Source organism: Sturnus vulgaris, chromosome Z (genome assembly GCF_052056855.1).
Source record: "Sturnus vulgaris isolate bStuVul1 chromosome Z, bStuVul1.hap1, whole genome shotgun sequence".
Classification (NCBI taxonomy): Eukaryota; Metazoa; Chordata; class Aves; order Passeriformes; family Sturnidae; genus Sturnus; species Sturnus vulgaris.
The window spans coordinates 49,220,503-49,236,424 of NC_142283.1; the positions used below are offsets into that span (position 1 = coordinate 49,220,503).

The 15,922-nt window shown below is 36.0% G+C and overlaps 1 protein-coding gene across 3 annotated transcripts in view; it reads right to left on the reverse strand.

Annotated features, from left to right (window-relative positions):
• The window catches only part of CCDC171 (coiled-coil domain containing 171), a 156,706-nt gene that overhangs the window by 17,901 nt on the left and 122,883 nt on the right, over nt 1-15,922 (reverse strand). For all 3 annotated transcript variants that reach the window (XM_014873186.2, XM_014873104.2, XM_088155897.1), the window contains exon 24: nt 7,054-7,204. In XM_014873186.2, the coding sequence (XP_014728672.1) occupies nt 7,054-7,204 (151 nt within the window). The remainder of the gene's footprint in view (nt 1-7,053; nt 7,205-15,922) is intronic.

The following is a 15,922-nucleotide window of genomic DNA, read 5'->3' on the forward strand; positions in this document are numbered from 1 at the left end:
GGAATGTTTATATAGAAATGCTGCTGCAAAATGCAACTTCTCTGACTAGTACAATACAACAGTCTTGTGCTTCTTCCACCTGCCAAGTGGAAGACAGCCCCAAAATTCAGATTATCAACTACTTTTGTTTTATGATTATCAGTTTGGGACATTGTCATACCTGCTTCAGCAGCTACATTGTCTTGCTTTTTTTCTGGAGCACAGCTACATTGGTAACTTTAACATAAACTTTCAACCCCACAGGCCACTTTAAAACTATCAATATGAAGGCACCAGTCACTGGGGTCTGATTACATTTTGTTCTGCACTTTAATTACATATGGATTCTATTAACTGAACCTTTTGCCTTATAGGCAACATTTTAATCAAATTACTATAATTTTCAAATATGTTACAACAGTCTGACAAGTTTAAAGTTCACATACCTAGAATATTGAGTATCAAAAAAAATTTTGCATAGAAAAAGAAGCATTCTTCACAAAACAGCAAATGTGTTGCCAGATTACTGTAACTACTTTTTACAACAGTACCGTAAGTTGCAGAATGTGATTTATAATATAAGTTGTTGTTGTTGTTTTTAGTAGTAGTAGCATTAGTATTATTCTAAACTACATGATTTATACTGTTTGGTTACAACTATTACTTGTGTAAGCAATACCATGTGACCAAGTGATCATTTGCATTAGGATATGTGCATTCCTTGGCTATACAGTAAGGCTGACAAGTGATGCCCAATTACTTAAAGTCAGGAAAGAAATGCAAATATTTCAACAAAAACATAATTTCGGGGAGATATTACTGCTTGGTGGACTCAGTCTTACAGAGACATTGAACTTGAATAGAGTTTTCTATTTTCATTTGTCTGATATTTCCACACTTTCATGTCTATGATCCTCTGAATAGTTGGGTAATTTTCCTTGTGGGCTTGTCAGAGTTTTTTTTTTATTTACTATCACTTCAGGAACATTCACATGTTCCACAACAACTAAACACTGGTAAGCAACAATACAGAGTGAAGTTTGGATTATTAAGGTCCATATTTACTGAATTCTGCCCAAGACTATTTCCAGGAAAACACATCAAGACAGAGACTAACAATAAAAATAGAAGTCTAATTGCTTTTTGCAAAGCAATTTAAGAACCAGTATCTCCAAATCTTTCACAAAACAAATTCAAATATGCTTAAGACTACGTGGAGAAGTGAAAAAGCCAAGAGGAGTGTTTTGGTTTTGCACAGCCTGGTTTTTGGTAGTGGAGGGGCCACAGAGGTGGCTTCTGTTGAGAAGCTGCTGAAACTTCCACCACGTCTGGCAGACCCAAGCCCTGATGGCTCTGAAGATGGACATGCTGCTGGCCAAAGCTGGGCCAATGAGAGAGGCTGGTAATGCCTCTGTGATAACATATTTAGGAAGAAAATCAAAACTAAGTGGGGCACTGTTAATTTCAGCTAGAGAAGAAGAGGAGATGAGAACATAGAGACACCAGGGTCAGTGGAGAAGGAGAGGCAGGAGCTGCTCCAGGTGCTGGAGCAAAGATTCCTCTGCAGGCTGTGGTGAGACCATGGTGAATCAGCTGTGCTCTGCAGCCAACGAGGATCCACAGGGGATGCAGAGATCTACCCACAGTCCATGGGGATCCATGGGGATCCACAGGGGATGCAGAGATCCACCCACAGCCCATGGGGATCCATGGGGATCCACAGGGGATGCAGAGATCCACCCACAACCCATGGGGGAGGATGCCTGGAGGAGGCTGTGATCCAGTGGGAGACCGAGAGGAGAGAGAATCCCTTGCTTCCAGGCTGGAGCAGCCTGTCCTTGGAGCACTGTCCCCTGTGGAAGAATGACCCAAGCCACAGCAGTGTGGGAGGACTGTGTTCCTGGGGGAGGGACTCATATTGCAGCAGCTTTGGTGGGACTGCTGCTCATGAGATTGGATCCACGCTGGAGAAGTTCATGGAGAATTGTGTCCCATGGGAGGGACCCACAGCCTCACAGGGAAGGACTCCTCTCCCTAAGCAGTGGAAGAAAATCTCGGGTGATGAACTGACCAAAACCCCATGTCCTCTCTCCCTGTGCTGTCAATGGAAATGAGGGAGGGGCTGGGGGAAGAAAATGTGTTTTTACGGGCTTATTTTACTTCTCATTATCCTCCTCTGACTCTGTCAGTAATAAATTCACATTTTACTTTTAAATTGAGCATGTTTTGCCCTTGGAGTGTTTTATTCCAGTCCTTATCTTAACTCATGAAGCCTTCATGAAATTTTTCTCTGCTCTACCCAGCCGCGGTAGGGGAAGGTGAGTGAGTGACTTTCATGGGTGCCTGGTGTTTGGCCAGTGTCAAATCACGACAGAGAGCTTTCATTCAGGACATACCTGCTTTTTGCAACATCTGGGAAGAATTCCTCCAGCTACATCAGAGATATGGCTCTGGCCCATGAAAGACACTCTCTGACATTTAACATGACACCAATAAATGCCTTTCCCTTATGAAGCAAGAGAACAGGAAAATAGTTAGGATGTTTTGTTTATCTCTACTTCCATCCTCATAATTGTAAATTTATGACAACGCATCCCTGTTAGATGCAGGTCTTTGCCATAAAACACAGATTGAACTGGTGACAAGGAAAGAAAGTATATGGGGAAAAGATATGTAAAACCACTGCCCTGATCAGGCTGCCCTGATCAGCCTGGTTAAGTAGGAAGAAAATTTCAGGGAAATAGTTAACTGATAAGTTTGAATTTTAAATATTTCTTTTCTCTCTACCCCCTATGAACAGGGTTCATGTAGATCATGAGAACTGAAAGCTGACTGCTTTGAGTAGAGAGAAAAGTGTACATTTTGCTTAATGCAGATTTTCAACACAGAAGTATGAGACTATATGTCAATCACTAGGATCTCAAGAACAAACACATAATTTTCATGCAAAAGATCATTCTACTTGCTTCTCTCACCTCAACAAAACCCACCATTTCGGTATGTTCAATACTTACGGCAATATCACTAGACATTTCCAGACAAAAGACAGACACAGGCACAATTGTGGTGAAAAAGATAAGACAGCCACATAAACCAATGAGTAACTTTACTTTCACCTCAGCTAAGAGAAGCATCAAAATACAACAGCTGTTTTCACAGTTTGAGAATTCTGCTACATTTACAGACCCCTTTACTTCACCTCATCCATCTGAAACTCACTTTCCCCCCCTCCCTTTCAGGTGAAGCTGTCCTTTTGGGTCCCCCAATTTCCATTTCTCCAGTACACACAAAGCTTTTATTTCTTCATAATCTTTAGAAATTACTGTATTTCCCTCTTCATTTTTTATTCTCTTTTGATTCTGAGGTGAAAACAGAAAAAAGGAGTATCACCAGATCAGCACACATGCAGGTTCAGAGAAGCACCTGACAAGAAGCACTTGTAAAAAAGTGGCTCCTTTTGTTTGCCAGGACTGATAACAGCTTATTTTACAATCTTAAACTTCTGACAGCGGTACTGACATCAGGTATAAAATCTTAGGGTTGGAAGCTACAAGAAGACTTTCTGAAAATATTTTATAAGCAATTGAGTTCTGTTCACTATTTCTCCTATGTGTCACACTGGAAAACAGAGTGTCACTGCGCACTCTGAAACACTGCACTTACAGCAAAAACCAGGGATTCAGACACCCAATCTCTTGGACACCAGGAATTCACATACTTGCCATGTGACTAAATATTGCCCTGCAGCACCCACAAAGAAACTGCTTATGACTACACTACTGCACAATACAGCACTTCTAAGCTCTCAGTTCAAGGTATACTTATTACTGCAGCTCTGAATGAACGTGCAAGTATAATAAGAAATTAATACATCTGAAGAAGAATAAAAATTAATAAAAGCGGCAAAATTCAGCACAGTCCAATTAATGATGTTTATATTACTGGATGTTGCTGAACAAGAAATAGGAAGGACTACTACAAAATGCTGATAGTCTCCTAATAGTAGAAAAAAAAGAAAAGGTATGTTAGAAATATAAGGGAAATTTCAGAAGCCGTTGGTAAAAAACAAAGAAACAGAAGAAGTTAAAAAAACTGAAACCAGTCAACCAGGAACCCTACCAACCAACAGAAGAGAGATACAGGAATAGAGAACAATAGAAAGGGGAGGGGCAGGGAGAAAGGGAGGGGGAGCAGAAAGAAGGAAGGAAGAAGAAAAGAAGACAGGTAGGAAACCTAAGCTGGTTTTCAGCCATATTGAATTTTAAAGAGTTGCAAGAATTAAAAACGCACAGGACCTTTCTCTCCACAAAGTAAGAATCACCAGAGAAAAGTATGACATAGATAGCTGGGCACTAATGAAGACTACAGAGACATTCTGCCACTGACTTCACTGCTCCCCACATAATCCTCTTCTCTATAAGCAGTGGCTCCAGTGTTCATCTCACCTCTGTCCATCATAATCATATCCCTTCATGTTCCTCTCTGTTGGCATTAGCATGACCACATATAGCACACTCAGAATCTAAACTCTATTGACTAGAAGGAAAGTGCTTGGACTAGAAATAGACTGGAGGATGCAGATATCAATTCAGTCTGAGATAAAAGATGAGGAGTTAGAATCCTCAATTTTGCCTCATGACATCAATTTTGTTTTTACAATTATTAATAAAACCCAAAGCAGCAGAAGAAAGTGGTGTAAATAGAAAGAAAGGTGACATGGCTATGCAATTTCAGTAGAAACATGTCAATTAGGAAAGCAGTACCATCTAAACATAGAAAATACCGATACTGATGAATGGCCCAAACTTGCATGTAATGGGCTGTTGGCAGGGCAAGGTCCTTAAGCAACTAGGATAAAAGACATTAAGAAACAGCCACAACATTGTGAGATAAAACCCAATTTTATATAGTAAGAGTCCACATGTGATACACAACTGGAACACTTAAAAAATGTATTTCAGCACTGAGCAGTAGTTACTGTTCAGGAAACACAAACATATGTCATATGAAGGCCTGCAACTGATACAGTCCAAGCGCTGTGTTTGTCGGCTCCATGTAAAATTTTGTCTGCAAGGGATATATTATTGAAGACAGTGAATTAAAACTAACAAAACTAAAAAAGCTAATTTTCAAACCAAATACGTATTCAAGTAGTCATTGCTCCCTTTCATTTAAAATAAGCAAAAAAAAATCTGTTTTATTCTTTTTACTCGAGAAAGCAATTCAGAGCAGAACTTCCTCCTCAAAATCAAACCAAAACAGTATCAACTAGAATGTTAAAATCTAAGTCACGCTGCAAAGCTGTGATGCCTAAAGTTATTAAAATTCATGCTTAATACAACTTTTACAAATATGAGGGATGAATTTACAGAAAACCCAAATACTACAAAATATACCATTATCACTGTTTCATGGCAACTTGAGACTCTCATTCTGAATGCTTTCATTTTTACATAAAAATTTTTAAATACTTCATAGTAATGCTTAGGCCTAATTTCAAATAAAACTTCATCTAAAAAAAGAACTGCTGTTCTTCCCAGAGGGCTAAGAGATCCTTCCACAATGCAAATAGTATCATCTTTGCATTAAAATGACACACAGATACAAACTACTTTAAAAACACAGCATTTAAACACAAACATAGGAGAGCTGGTTTTCACTGTAATGTATCAGGCCATTGCATAGACCTTCACAGACAGAACTAGCATAATATTTGCTAAAAACTCTTTCAATTCAAATGAAAGCAAACCTTGCTGCAAGTTTGGCAGACTTCCCAACCTTTAGTAAACAAGTGATTTAAACAACAAAACAATCATAACAGGCAAAGGAGCAGTCCAATTACATCGGGCATAGGCTCAGCAGGACACACATAAACATAGCAGAAGATATCAAAAGAGGAGGAGGAAAAAAGCAGTTTCAGTGAAGTAATTTCATTTCTTAGAAAGGTTGTGTAATCACAAATAAAACAAAGTTTTCATTCAACAATTGTCACTTCAAGACGTTAAAACTCAAATTTAGCACTGATTAATATAGTTTGTATTCACACTAATTTCCCATTGTGCTGTTAGAAGCAAGATAAGAAATTAATGTAATTCTGTTGGAAACAACCAAAGCCAAACCCATAGTCACAGCCTTTAAATATATGTTTACTAGTATGTTTATATCGTTTGCATTGTGACAGCTCTCTTCTTACAAATCTTCTTTTTCAAAAAGAAAGACAAGCAATACTAATTTTCTTTTTTACTACACAAGGCTGAAAGAAAAGACAGTAGGAAGGGAAGAACAACAATAACAACAAGAACCACCACCACCAATAAAATGAACTCCAAACCTTTCTCCTTTATTCTCTGTGGAAAAGTAAGAAGAGCTGGGGAGAAATACACTGAGTGTATGCAAGTTGCACATCCTACACAGTCTCTTTCTAAGGAAATTTCCCTTACATTTCTAGTGCTACTTGGCTACATATTTATGACACAAATAAATCTGCATTTAGTAATTTCCCTAGAAAGAGATCTCAAATCTGAAGGCTCACCTTATTACCTTCCCCTAAACAAATCCATGTACCTTTGTGGGCAACAATATTTTTAGACCAAAAATTATATTCCTGAATAGAAAATATAAATAAATATTAAAGAAAATATAAACTGAACTTTAACCTTGTAAGTTTACTGATAAGGATTATTCATAACCACAATAATCTAAAAATAATTCAGATCTCCTGAAAACCACTTTGTTTATATGAAGCTAATAACATTCTGTTTTAACATACAATGCTTCTTCAGGTCCAAAGTTCAGCTATTTACTGTACTGGTAAAACTAAAATATTCACAATGTATTCTTTTCCAGCAGCAATGAACAGGTCCTTGTAGAAGATACAGTAGTAAAAATTAAACCCTGCGTTAACTTTTACCATTCCTTTTCAGAAAAAGTTTCTGTTGACACTGGTTTTATTGCTCTATTACATTTATAGATAAATATTATTGTATTTCCCTACAGAAACTATACAGTATAAAGGGACATGCTGGCTAAGAAACCACATTCAAATGACAAAAATTACTTCAAAAGCAGACTTACCATTTGTAAGGTCACTTTCATGAAGGTTAGCTGTTTGGAGCCTGGACTTTAGGGCAGCAGTGTGAAGCTGAAGAGATTCTGTTTCTCTCACTAATATTTCAACTCTGGAAACTACAAGTTGGTAGACTTCCATGAAACTTCGAATCACAGCCTTTAAAAAGTAAAGTAAATCATCAGTGCCAGACAAGCTATACTTAAATGCCAAGTAGCATACATCATCACAGAAGATCTCATTTTTATTAATCGGAAAGATCAAACAAAAGTTGTAAACCAGGCACTTAGGTTGTAAGGTCTTAACCAAAGGTCTAACATAAGATTTTGTACTTCTTCAAAAATCTGAAATATTGATAGCTTCAAGGAAAAGCAAATGACTGTGCATCCCAATTGAAAAGTGAGCTGTTTTCAAACATACAATACTCCATTGAACAGTTGATACTATTTTTTATTTTATTTAACTACAAAACTCTGCACATTCAATTTATGTTTATAAAGAATCACTGCACAGTTTTAGGTGAATTTTACTACTTTCAAAATTGGTCTTCCCACTTCATGTTAAGAAAATTAATTTGCCAGAAACAAAAGAAATATGGTAAAGCTACAGATCTCTGGAATTAAATAATCTGATTATAGTATAGCTGGAAAAATAGAATTGTTTTCATGTCTATAGTGTAAGAATATCCAAGTCGTATAATATCAAACAGATGGATAATAAATCTTAGCAGCACAAGAGAGAACAAATGATTTGACAGTGGTAACTTTGTCTCAAATAGTCTAACACTTTTTGAGATTATTGGTCTTCTTTACAACTGGCTAATTACCTTTTATATGTGAAGTTACAGTTTTCCCCTTTAAAATGAGCTGTAGCAAGCTGCAACTGTAAGAACATATTACAGGTAATCGAAATTGGTCTTTCTGAATATGTCTGTAGAACAGATTTAAAAACTATAATACCACAAACAGGCATTTACTAAGGCTTTAACTTTTCCTTTCTTTGTTCTCAAACATACTGCTGCTTTTCAGAATAAAGGTAACATCACTGAAATCAATCAGATTATTTTATTGTGAAGTGTAGAAAACTGCCATGGCAAATCAACACCAACGTATCTTTTTTTATAAGAAAAAATATCTGAAATGTTTTAAATACTATAGTGCTAATCCAAACAGTATATTCACGTAGTTCTGTAAGCCTGCCACCATCAGCTCTAATCCTGCTTTTAAATGTTTTTATTTCACATTCAACACAACTAAAATGCTGCATCTATTCAGAAACAATACCAAGCAGGAATGGGGATATATCTTATACGCCACATAATACTGCCTGACAGTCTTCAAACAGCAACAGCCCACATGTTTAAAATGAGACATGTTGAAATAGGACTATTACCTGGGCCTGTGACCCATAAACAAGGATTATACCATTGCATAGCAAGCTGTGTCTCAAATCTCACTGAAAAAATCTCATGTGTTCCTTTAATTACTTCACACATGATATTTAAAGGTTTCGCTGAATTAGAATTTAAAGAGACATTTCCATAACCTTTTACCTCTACTACTACAAAGCCAGTGAAGCCACTACCATGAAGTTATCTGAAACAGTATTTTCTAATTCCTTGCTGACCTGCTCAGATATTTAATTTGTTTTCTCATTCAAAAGATTTGAAAATTTTAAATCTAGGAAAAATGTATTCATGAACTTTTATTTTCACACATAGCAATTATTTTTTGAAATAACTTAGATTTCTATTTAGTCCAAAAGAAAGTAGATTTGCATGTAGTAATCGTTCCTTACGAATGTGGAAGGTGGCATTTATGTACCCATATGTGCAAATTCCTTCCAGTATATCCCAACTTCCTAGCAAAGAGTTGGGATTAGTTTAGGTCTCTCTTGCTCAGGAATAGGTTAGGACAAACATTATTTTTGGGTCTTCCAGGAGGTGGCATGAGCATGAAGAATACTTATTCTAAATGACATCTGGGGAAGGGAAAATATATTGGGTTTTTAGATATGCCACTAGAAAGCACAAAAAATTTTAAGAAACTTATGTCAGTCACGAGATTGAATGATGGATCTGTCTTCAACAATACAAAAATTGCCCTTACTGGAAAGCCTGATACACATGGAATGGGCATAGAACATGGCCACTTGCAAGTTATATTCTCTGTTACCTAATGATTAAATGCATCTTTAAAGAAGTTCAAAACCTCAATTTAGATCCCTATTTGAACATTATAGATACAAATAAACCTGCAGCTCTGGAAACTGTTCTGAGGTCAAGAAAGTCAGTTGACAGAATTTTCCAAGAATGCAAGTCTAGCTCTGCAAAATTTTTTTCCACTCCTACTACTGAGTGCTTTCTTGTGAAGTACAGTAAGATCCAGTAAGTACAGTAATAGCATTAAGATGATAACTACATATATATAGCTTTTAAGTACACATAACAATAAGATGTTCCAGAAATACTCCTGATAAATTTTTATAACATAAAATTTGGCATTTATATACATCTGCATGGTCTGCAGTTAAGCAAGCACTTCTTGTTTTGAATGTGCTGGTAATAGTGTGACATTAAAACTGGGAGCAGACCATAAAACAATAAAAATTTGTCTTCAGTTACACGCAAAATGTTTCAAGAATACACACCAGAAATTGACTTCTGTTCAGAAAGGCAAGTAGTAGTTTGGGGTAGTGATCCCCAAACCTTACAGGAACCTATATTATTGCAACTCATTTCAAAAGTCTACAACATTTTAGGCAGATGAGTGTTGTAGGAAAGTTAGTGGGGAGAAGACTTAATCAAGGAGGCCACAGAAAAACTGGATTTGAAGAATACTGATTTTAAACATTAGTGGCTCTAGGTGTTACTCCCTGCTTGTGCAAGGGGCATGGACCGAAGGACCGTCAGAGGTCCCTTCCAACCTCAACCTAATTCAGTGATTACAAAGTCATCGTTGGGATGGAACAGAAATCCAGTGGTTGAAATTTACCTAGGATTGTCAATCTTAAGAGCAAAAATTGTAAGCAATTGCTCCACATTAAAAAAAACCCCAAAAAACTAAAAGAAGAAATGATCAGATGCTGTATGTTTGTTTTTTTACAGCAATCTCTTTCCTTTTCAGTCTACACAATGCTTTAATGTATAAAGGATGTCACTATTATTTATGACATCAATATCCTACATCACGTACTATGGCTGGAGTGCTTTTAATAGTAGGAGTGCTGGTAGGAGTATGGTAGCAGTGATTTTAATCCAAAAGAGTCTGTGAGAGAAAACCCCTGCTCCAGCACTAAGATATGACACAGGCAGCTTCATGAAAACTTCAGATGCATGATAACTGGCTACAACTCACAACATAAAACTATATTCTTACAGTTGACATGTAAAAAGAGTGCCCAAATTCTATTTTCAAATACAACTTTCAATGGACAGATTATTTTAAGCCTAAATACTTCTAACAATTTCTTTTTTACAGCTACTGAACATTTAAAACAGTATCCCTATCCCTATCTAGAAAACCCCTAAGAGCACTTTACCAGTCTGAGCAAAATCAGATTTTTTTAAAAAAATCAGGTGTTAGTCATACCATAAGGGAACTAAGTATTTTGAACTTTAGATCTTTATTCAATTAGAAAAATGGAATCTGAAGATTTTTGAGTGGAAGAAGGCCTTTATGACCTCTTCAGAGACGTTTCATCTACAATATGAGGGTATATATAAAAAGTTTTGGCTTTGGCTCCAGGGCGGTGAAGATGAGAAACCAAAGTTGAGAGTAAAAATAAAATGAACTAAGTTGATGCTGTTTATAAACTACAAACCAGTGAACATCAGAGCAAAAGAGCAACATTTAAACCATGCTTTCTTTCTCAATATTAATCTTTAAAAGGACTGAGAACACTTAAGCTTAGGACAGTTCTCCAGGGGACATGTAAACCCATTTTTTTCTAACATTTCATGCACTTTTGAATAACCAGTCATTGTCGTGTTCTGTACACCATTTCTAGAAACAGTAATTTTCAGGTAGATAGTGCTAGAGATGCCATAAAACTGCATTTCCATGTATTGCTGCCTGTAAATTTACAAGACTGAACGACTTCAGTCTGCAGGAGTACTTTATTTAAAGGGAAAAATTGCTAATACTGACAAATTACATAACAATCTTCAAGGAATTAGAAATACAAAAAGAAAAACAATATTTTTAAAAAATTAATTTATGAAATTCAAAGGTTATTCACACTTGAGCTGTTCTCATTGAAGTTACTGTAGAAACATACAATAAATACCCAGATCAGCATATGCAAATTAGTAGAAGACCTCTCATCAAAGTGTTAATGTATTTATCATACATTATAAAAAAAGCCTTTTAAATTCCCACTTAAAACACTATACAGGTTGCCTCCCTTGTCCTTAGTGTTTGGCCATTGAGAACACAGTTTGAAAAAATTATTTGGATTATGAGCTACAAATTGTAGTGAATGGCAATTTCCATCTAAAGTTTTACACTATTCTAAAGTTACAAATGAAATACCAAACTATTAAAAATCAGTTTATTTATTTTTATATCAATGTTATTACTTTATCTTAGGACTTATTTGGCCCGCTGTTATCATAGAACTGCATCTCAAGTTTGGAGGCAATAAACCTAAAGGAAGGAGACCTTATGCTGAAATAATGCTTTCTAAAAGGTGTCAGAAAGACTAACAGCCTGACAATATAAGCATTGACTTTGTAACATCAGATGAAGTAGTCAAAATAACAAAATCATCTACTTTACACAACATACTTTAAAAACCAAAAATGTACAGAAAAGTTAAAATTCATGTTTGCTTGGTTCTTCCTTCAGGAATTCTTCAAATAAACACAGTGTTAGCACACAGCAAATTACCCCAGAACTATACATACAAAAAGATAAAAAAGAACAAGAGATTGAATAATGAATGAACTTCAGAAGAATTAAAGATTAACACTGGTTAACTGAATTAACAAAATGCTTACATAAGAATATGGAAAGACTGAGACTTTCATTCATGGTACAGAGTTTGGCTGAAGTGGAATTCAGGCAAAAGCAAGTGGTGTGAAAGCAAAACTCCATGGAGTGGAGTTCTGTATGCCTGTCATTACTGCCTTGCTCTGAACTAACATAAATAAGATTCATTACAATGAGTCCAGAAAACAAAACAAACATCAATTACTTTTTGTTTTTAGAAATAAAAGATTTCAGGATAATGACTATATCTTTAAAAGGGCTATATTTGAAGAAGAAATCATTACAATTCATTTCCCCCCATACATCTGGCCATTTGAAAACCCATCCTGGCTGCCTTCACCCATAGTCCAAAATGTCTAGTGGCATCAGTGAAGGATATAAATACTGCAGCTTCTCTGGCATCTGGGAAAAAACCTCAAGGGAAACCGCATTCAGCGAAATTGCACTTTTGCAGCTGTTTGGCACTTCTTTAATGATCTATTCTCCTTGTATCTCATTTCAACACTAAACTTTTTGTTCAGTTCCATTCAAGCGTGGCATGCACAATTTAAATGTGCCAAAAAGCAGGTCAGTTTTGTTACAACTTTTTTTTTCCCCCAACGAAAGCTGACTCAGTGCCACACACGGGGCCTAACTCTATCCCCTTCGCTTCAATAACAATTACTTTACCCTGTAGGTCTCAGCAGATAGCCCAAGGGAATGAAGCTCTAAATAAAAGGCTAGATTCTCTGCAAGAGGTAATGACATGACTTCCTACAAGAAAATTGAAAAGGGAGCATTGAAATTGACAGCGACGGAAGAGAAAGTGCTTCTACTGGAAACCACTGTGGATGGGCATAACAACAATTCTCATGAAAATTATTACAAAGTATAAGACTTTCAGAAATTACCTCAATCTTTTAGAAACTGATAAATTAAGACAAATGTGTTTAGTTGGTATGACCTGGCAGAAAGAATCCTGAGAATTTTATAGCAAAGGAACTAGCTACCTTCAGCCTTGACTATTTAGAAAGATCTCTGGACTATGCAAGAAAATTGTCACTCAACAAAATTGAGGAAATACAGGTTTTTATAGGCCATTAATGTTTTTATGCGAGACCATTCTCACTGTCTACTGCACAACACCAAGCACAGCTGCATACAAAACGTAAACGAGAAACAATTCCTGTTCCAAAGAATCTATAGTTTCAGGTACAAATGGGGAAAATGTTACCACTACATTGTACACTTCCCATCCTCTTACACAGTCTTGATTTAAAATTAATATTTAAGTTTGTAAGGAAGGGTTAGAATTTTTCAAGTAAGTGATTTTAGTGAGAAAGAAATGTAAACTGAAAGAAGTTTCAGGCTGGTATCCTGTCTTCGGTGTATATCAGCTTCTTTTGCAGTTTATATTCTAGACAGGGACAAAAGACAGAGAAGGGTGGTCACTGGCACTACTATAAAGCCTACATTTAAGTGCATGTGAAAATCTGCCTAATACAAGCATAATGCATTATCACTGATGAGAAGAACCAAACAGCAGCAGTCACTACAGAAAAGTCAGGACGCAGTCTTACTACAAAACATGATAGTATTCCATTACCCATTCAGTCTTGAGGAGAAAGAAGAGAGCAAAACTTCTCATCAAAATTCAGGTGAAATGCCAAGTGAAATACAAGTTGTCTGAATCTTGATGATATTACCTTTGACCTACTGAAGTGACATCTTGGAACCAGAAAAAAACAAGAATAGAATTCTGTTTTCCACAACCAAATATATGTTACTAAAATAAATTTTAAAAAGCACAATCTTTGTCATTTTCTAATTCCTTAAAATGAGATATTATTCCTTATATCTTACATACAAATATCTTATATAAACAAAACAATTTTTATAAATAAATGCTACCTAAACACTGTCTTAGTTGCCTAAAATATTGATTTACTATAGGTGAATGTGTAGAAGAACAACTTAAGGAGGAGAGAGAAGCAGATATTAATCTGTCAGATTACTAAGTAGAAAAATCTAAAGCAACTTCACATGGAATGTAAATGTGAGGTAAATGTGAGATCTGAAAAACTCTTCTGCTCTCTTTGAAATGCTGTCCACAAGCTGTCCAACATAAGTAACTAATTCAACTATTTTCCAGCATAGTAGTTTACTAAAAATTGGAATATTATTTTTCATTGGTTTTAAATAGTGCTCTCTTAACTAAGACCAATTTCAAAAGATATATGCTCTACTCATGAAAAAAATACTTAGTTTTAACTGCTGTAGAAGTCTGTCATTGACTCCAAGAGAAAAAAAATTACCACCCCACAAAATTTAGGCTCACTATAAACATTTTCTTAAATATTTTGACTAGACCTCTGAAGGGGTATAGATCATTCCCTTTTGCCCACAAGAAGCAGATTTTTAATTGTATATTAAAACATTTTCAAACTGAATTAAATATTTTACCTATGGATAGAAGGGGGAAATGCGTCCACTTTTTATTTTCCACACAAAAAGCTGAGCATAGTCTATGCTCTAGTTGCCATTTACTAAGAGAGACAAAGGTCTCTTCTGGCAGGTTAATCAATATGACAACTGCGATTGTGTGGCTCACACATTAATACTCACGAGTGAGTCCTAATCCTTGTACCAGATTTTAGGGGAATGCTCAAGTCAAAAGAGCCTAGGGGCTGGCAAATTGTGCAAAATTTTGTGAAACACTTGCTTTTTCTTAAGAATGCTCATGGTAGCACTGCATTTTAATTCAATGTAAGTATTTAATCCTACATAGCGCAATATTTTGTAGTTTTCAAGGAAATTCTGAAGTACACCTGTTGGTTGGATCACAAATTAATTTTTTCACTTTGGCTTCCAATTAATTACACAAATTCATGATGCCAGTATAGGGGAAAAGCAGTAGTGAATTACTTTAGAGAACATAATTATCAAGAAAAGCTGAACTGCATTCCTCAAATTCATTGAAACACCCTTAATCTAATGGTAACTGCCGCATATAGGGTGGACAGTTGTCATCCCTTCATTCTGCCTAAACTTAGATGTTAACGAAATAACCAATTTGCTTCATACATTCTTAAACAACATTTTAAAAAACAACATGCAGATGGCTAAATTTTCAATCAGACTTGCTTTCAAGACTTAATTTATGCCATGAAAATGTTTTATGAGAAATTTTAGTGACAACAGCTTTTGTTCCAAAAGATGAGAAGGAAATTTAAAGAACACAGTACACCTAATACCAAATCTCACAATGAGCACGTATATTAGCATCCCTCTTTCCAAAACAAATTCTTACAGAAGTGGCATCATCGAGCTTGACAATTTGCTATCCTTAAAGGTCAGTATTATATAAATAACTTATTTTTTACAAAGTTTGCTTTTAACCATCAGAATCTGAGGAAGATCAAATAAAATTATTCCTATCATCTCTGAATATTTAGTTCTACAACAATGAATTTATAGCTGAAGAAAACTCTTGTTGGGAAAATGACTGTGTTAGTCTGTCTTTTTGGCATTTGTCATATCTGAGAGATCAGCTCATCTCAGAAAGGTACAAATCCAAACCAATGCAAGCTAAAAATTGATGGACGAGTGAAACTCCACTATACTAAAGTCTGGCCTCTTCTGTGCAAGAGGCCAAGAAGGTAAGTGAGAATGCTGTTCACCTGGAACAACAGGTTGAAAGAGTTGAGTAATACACCTGGTCCCCGTAGCTGGACAGGAAAGCTACAGATTGAGATGTAGTCTGAGCTCTGGGTGGCAACCTGAGACAAGAGGCTGTGAACTGCCAAACTTTAGGATATCAAGGGGCATGAAGATGGGTGACAGCAGCCAGGTGAATGGACACTGAGACCATCAGAAGCTAAGAACTGCCTACCTTTTGGATAACGAA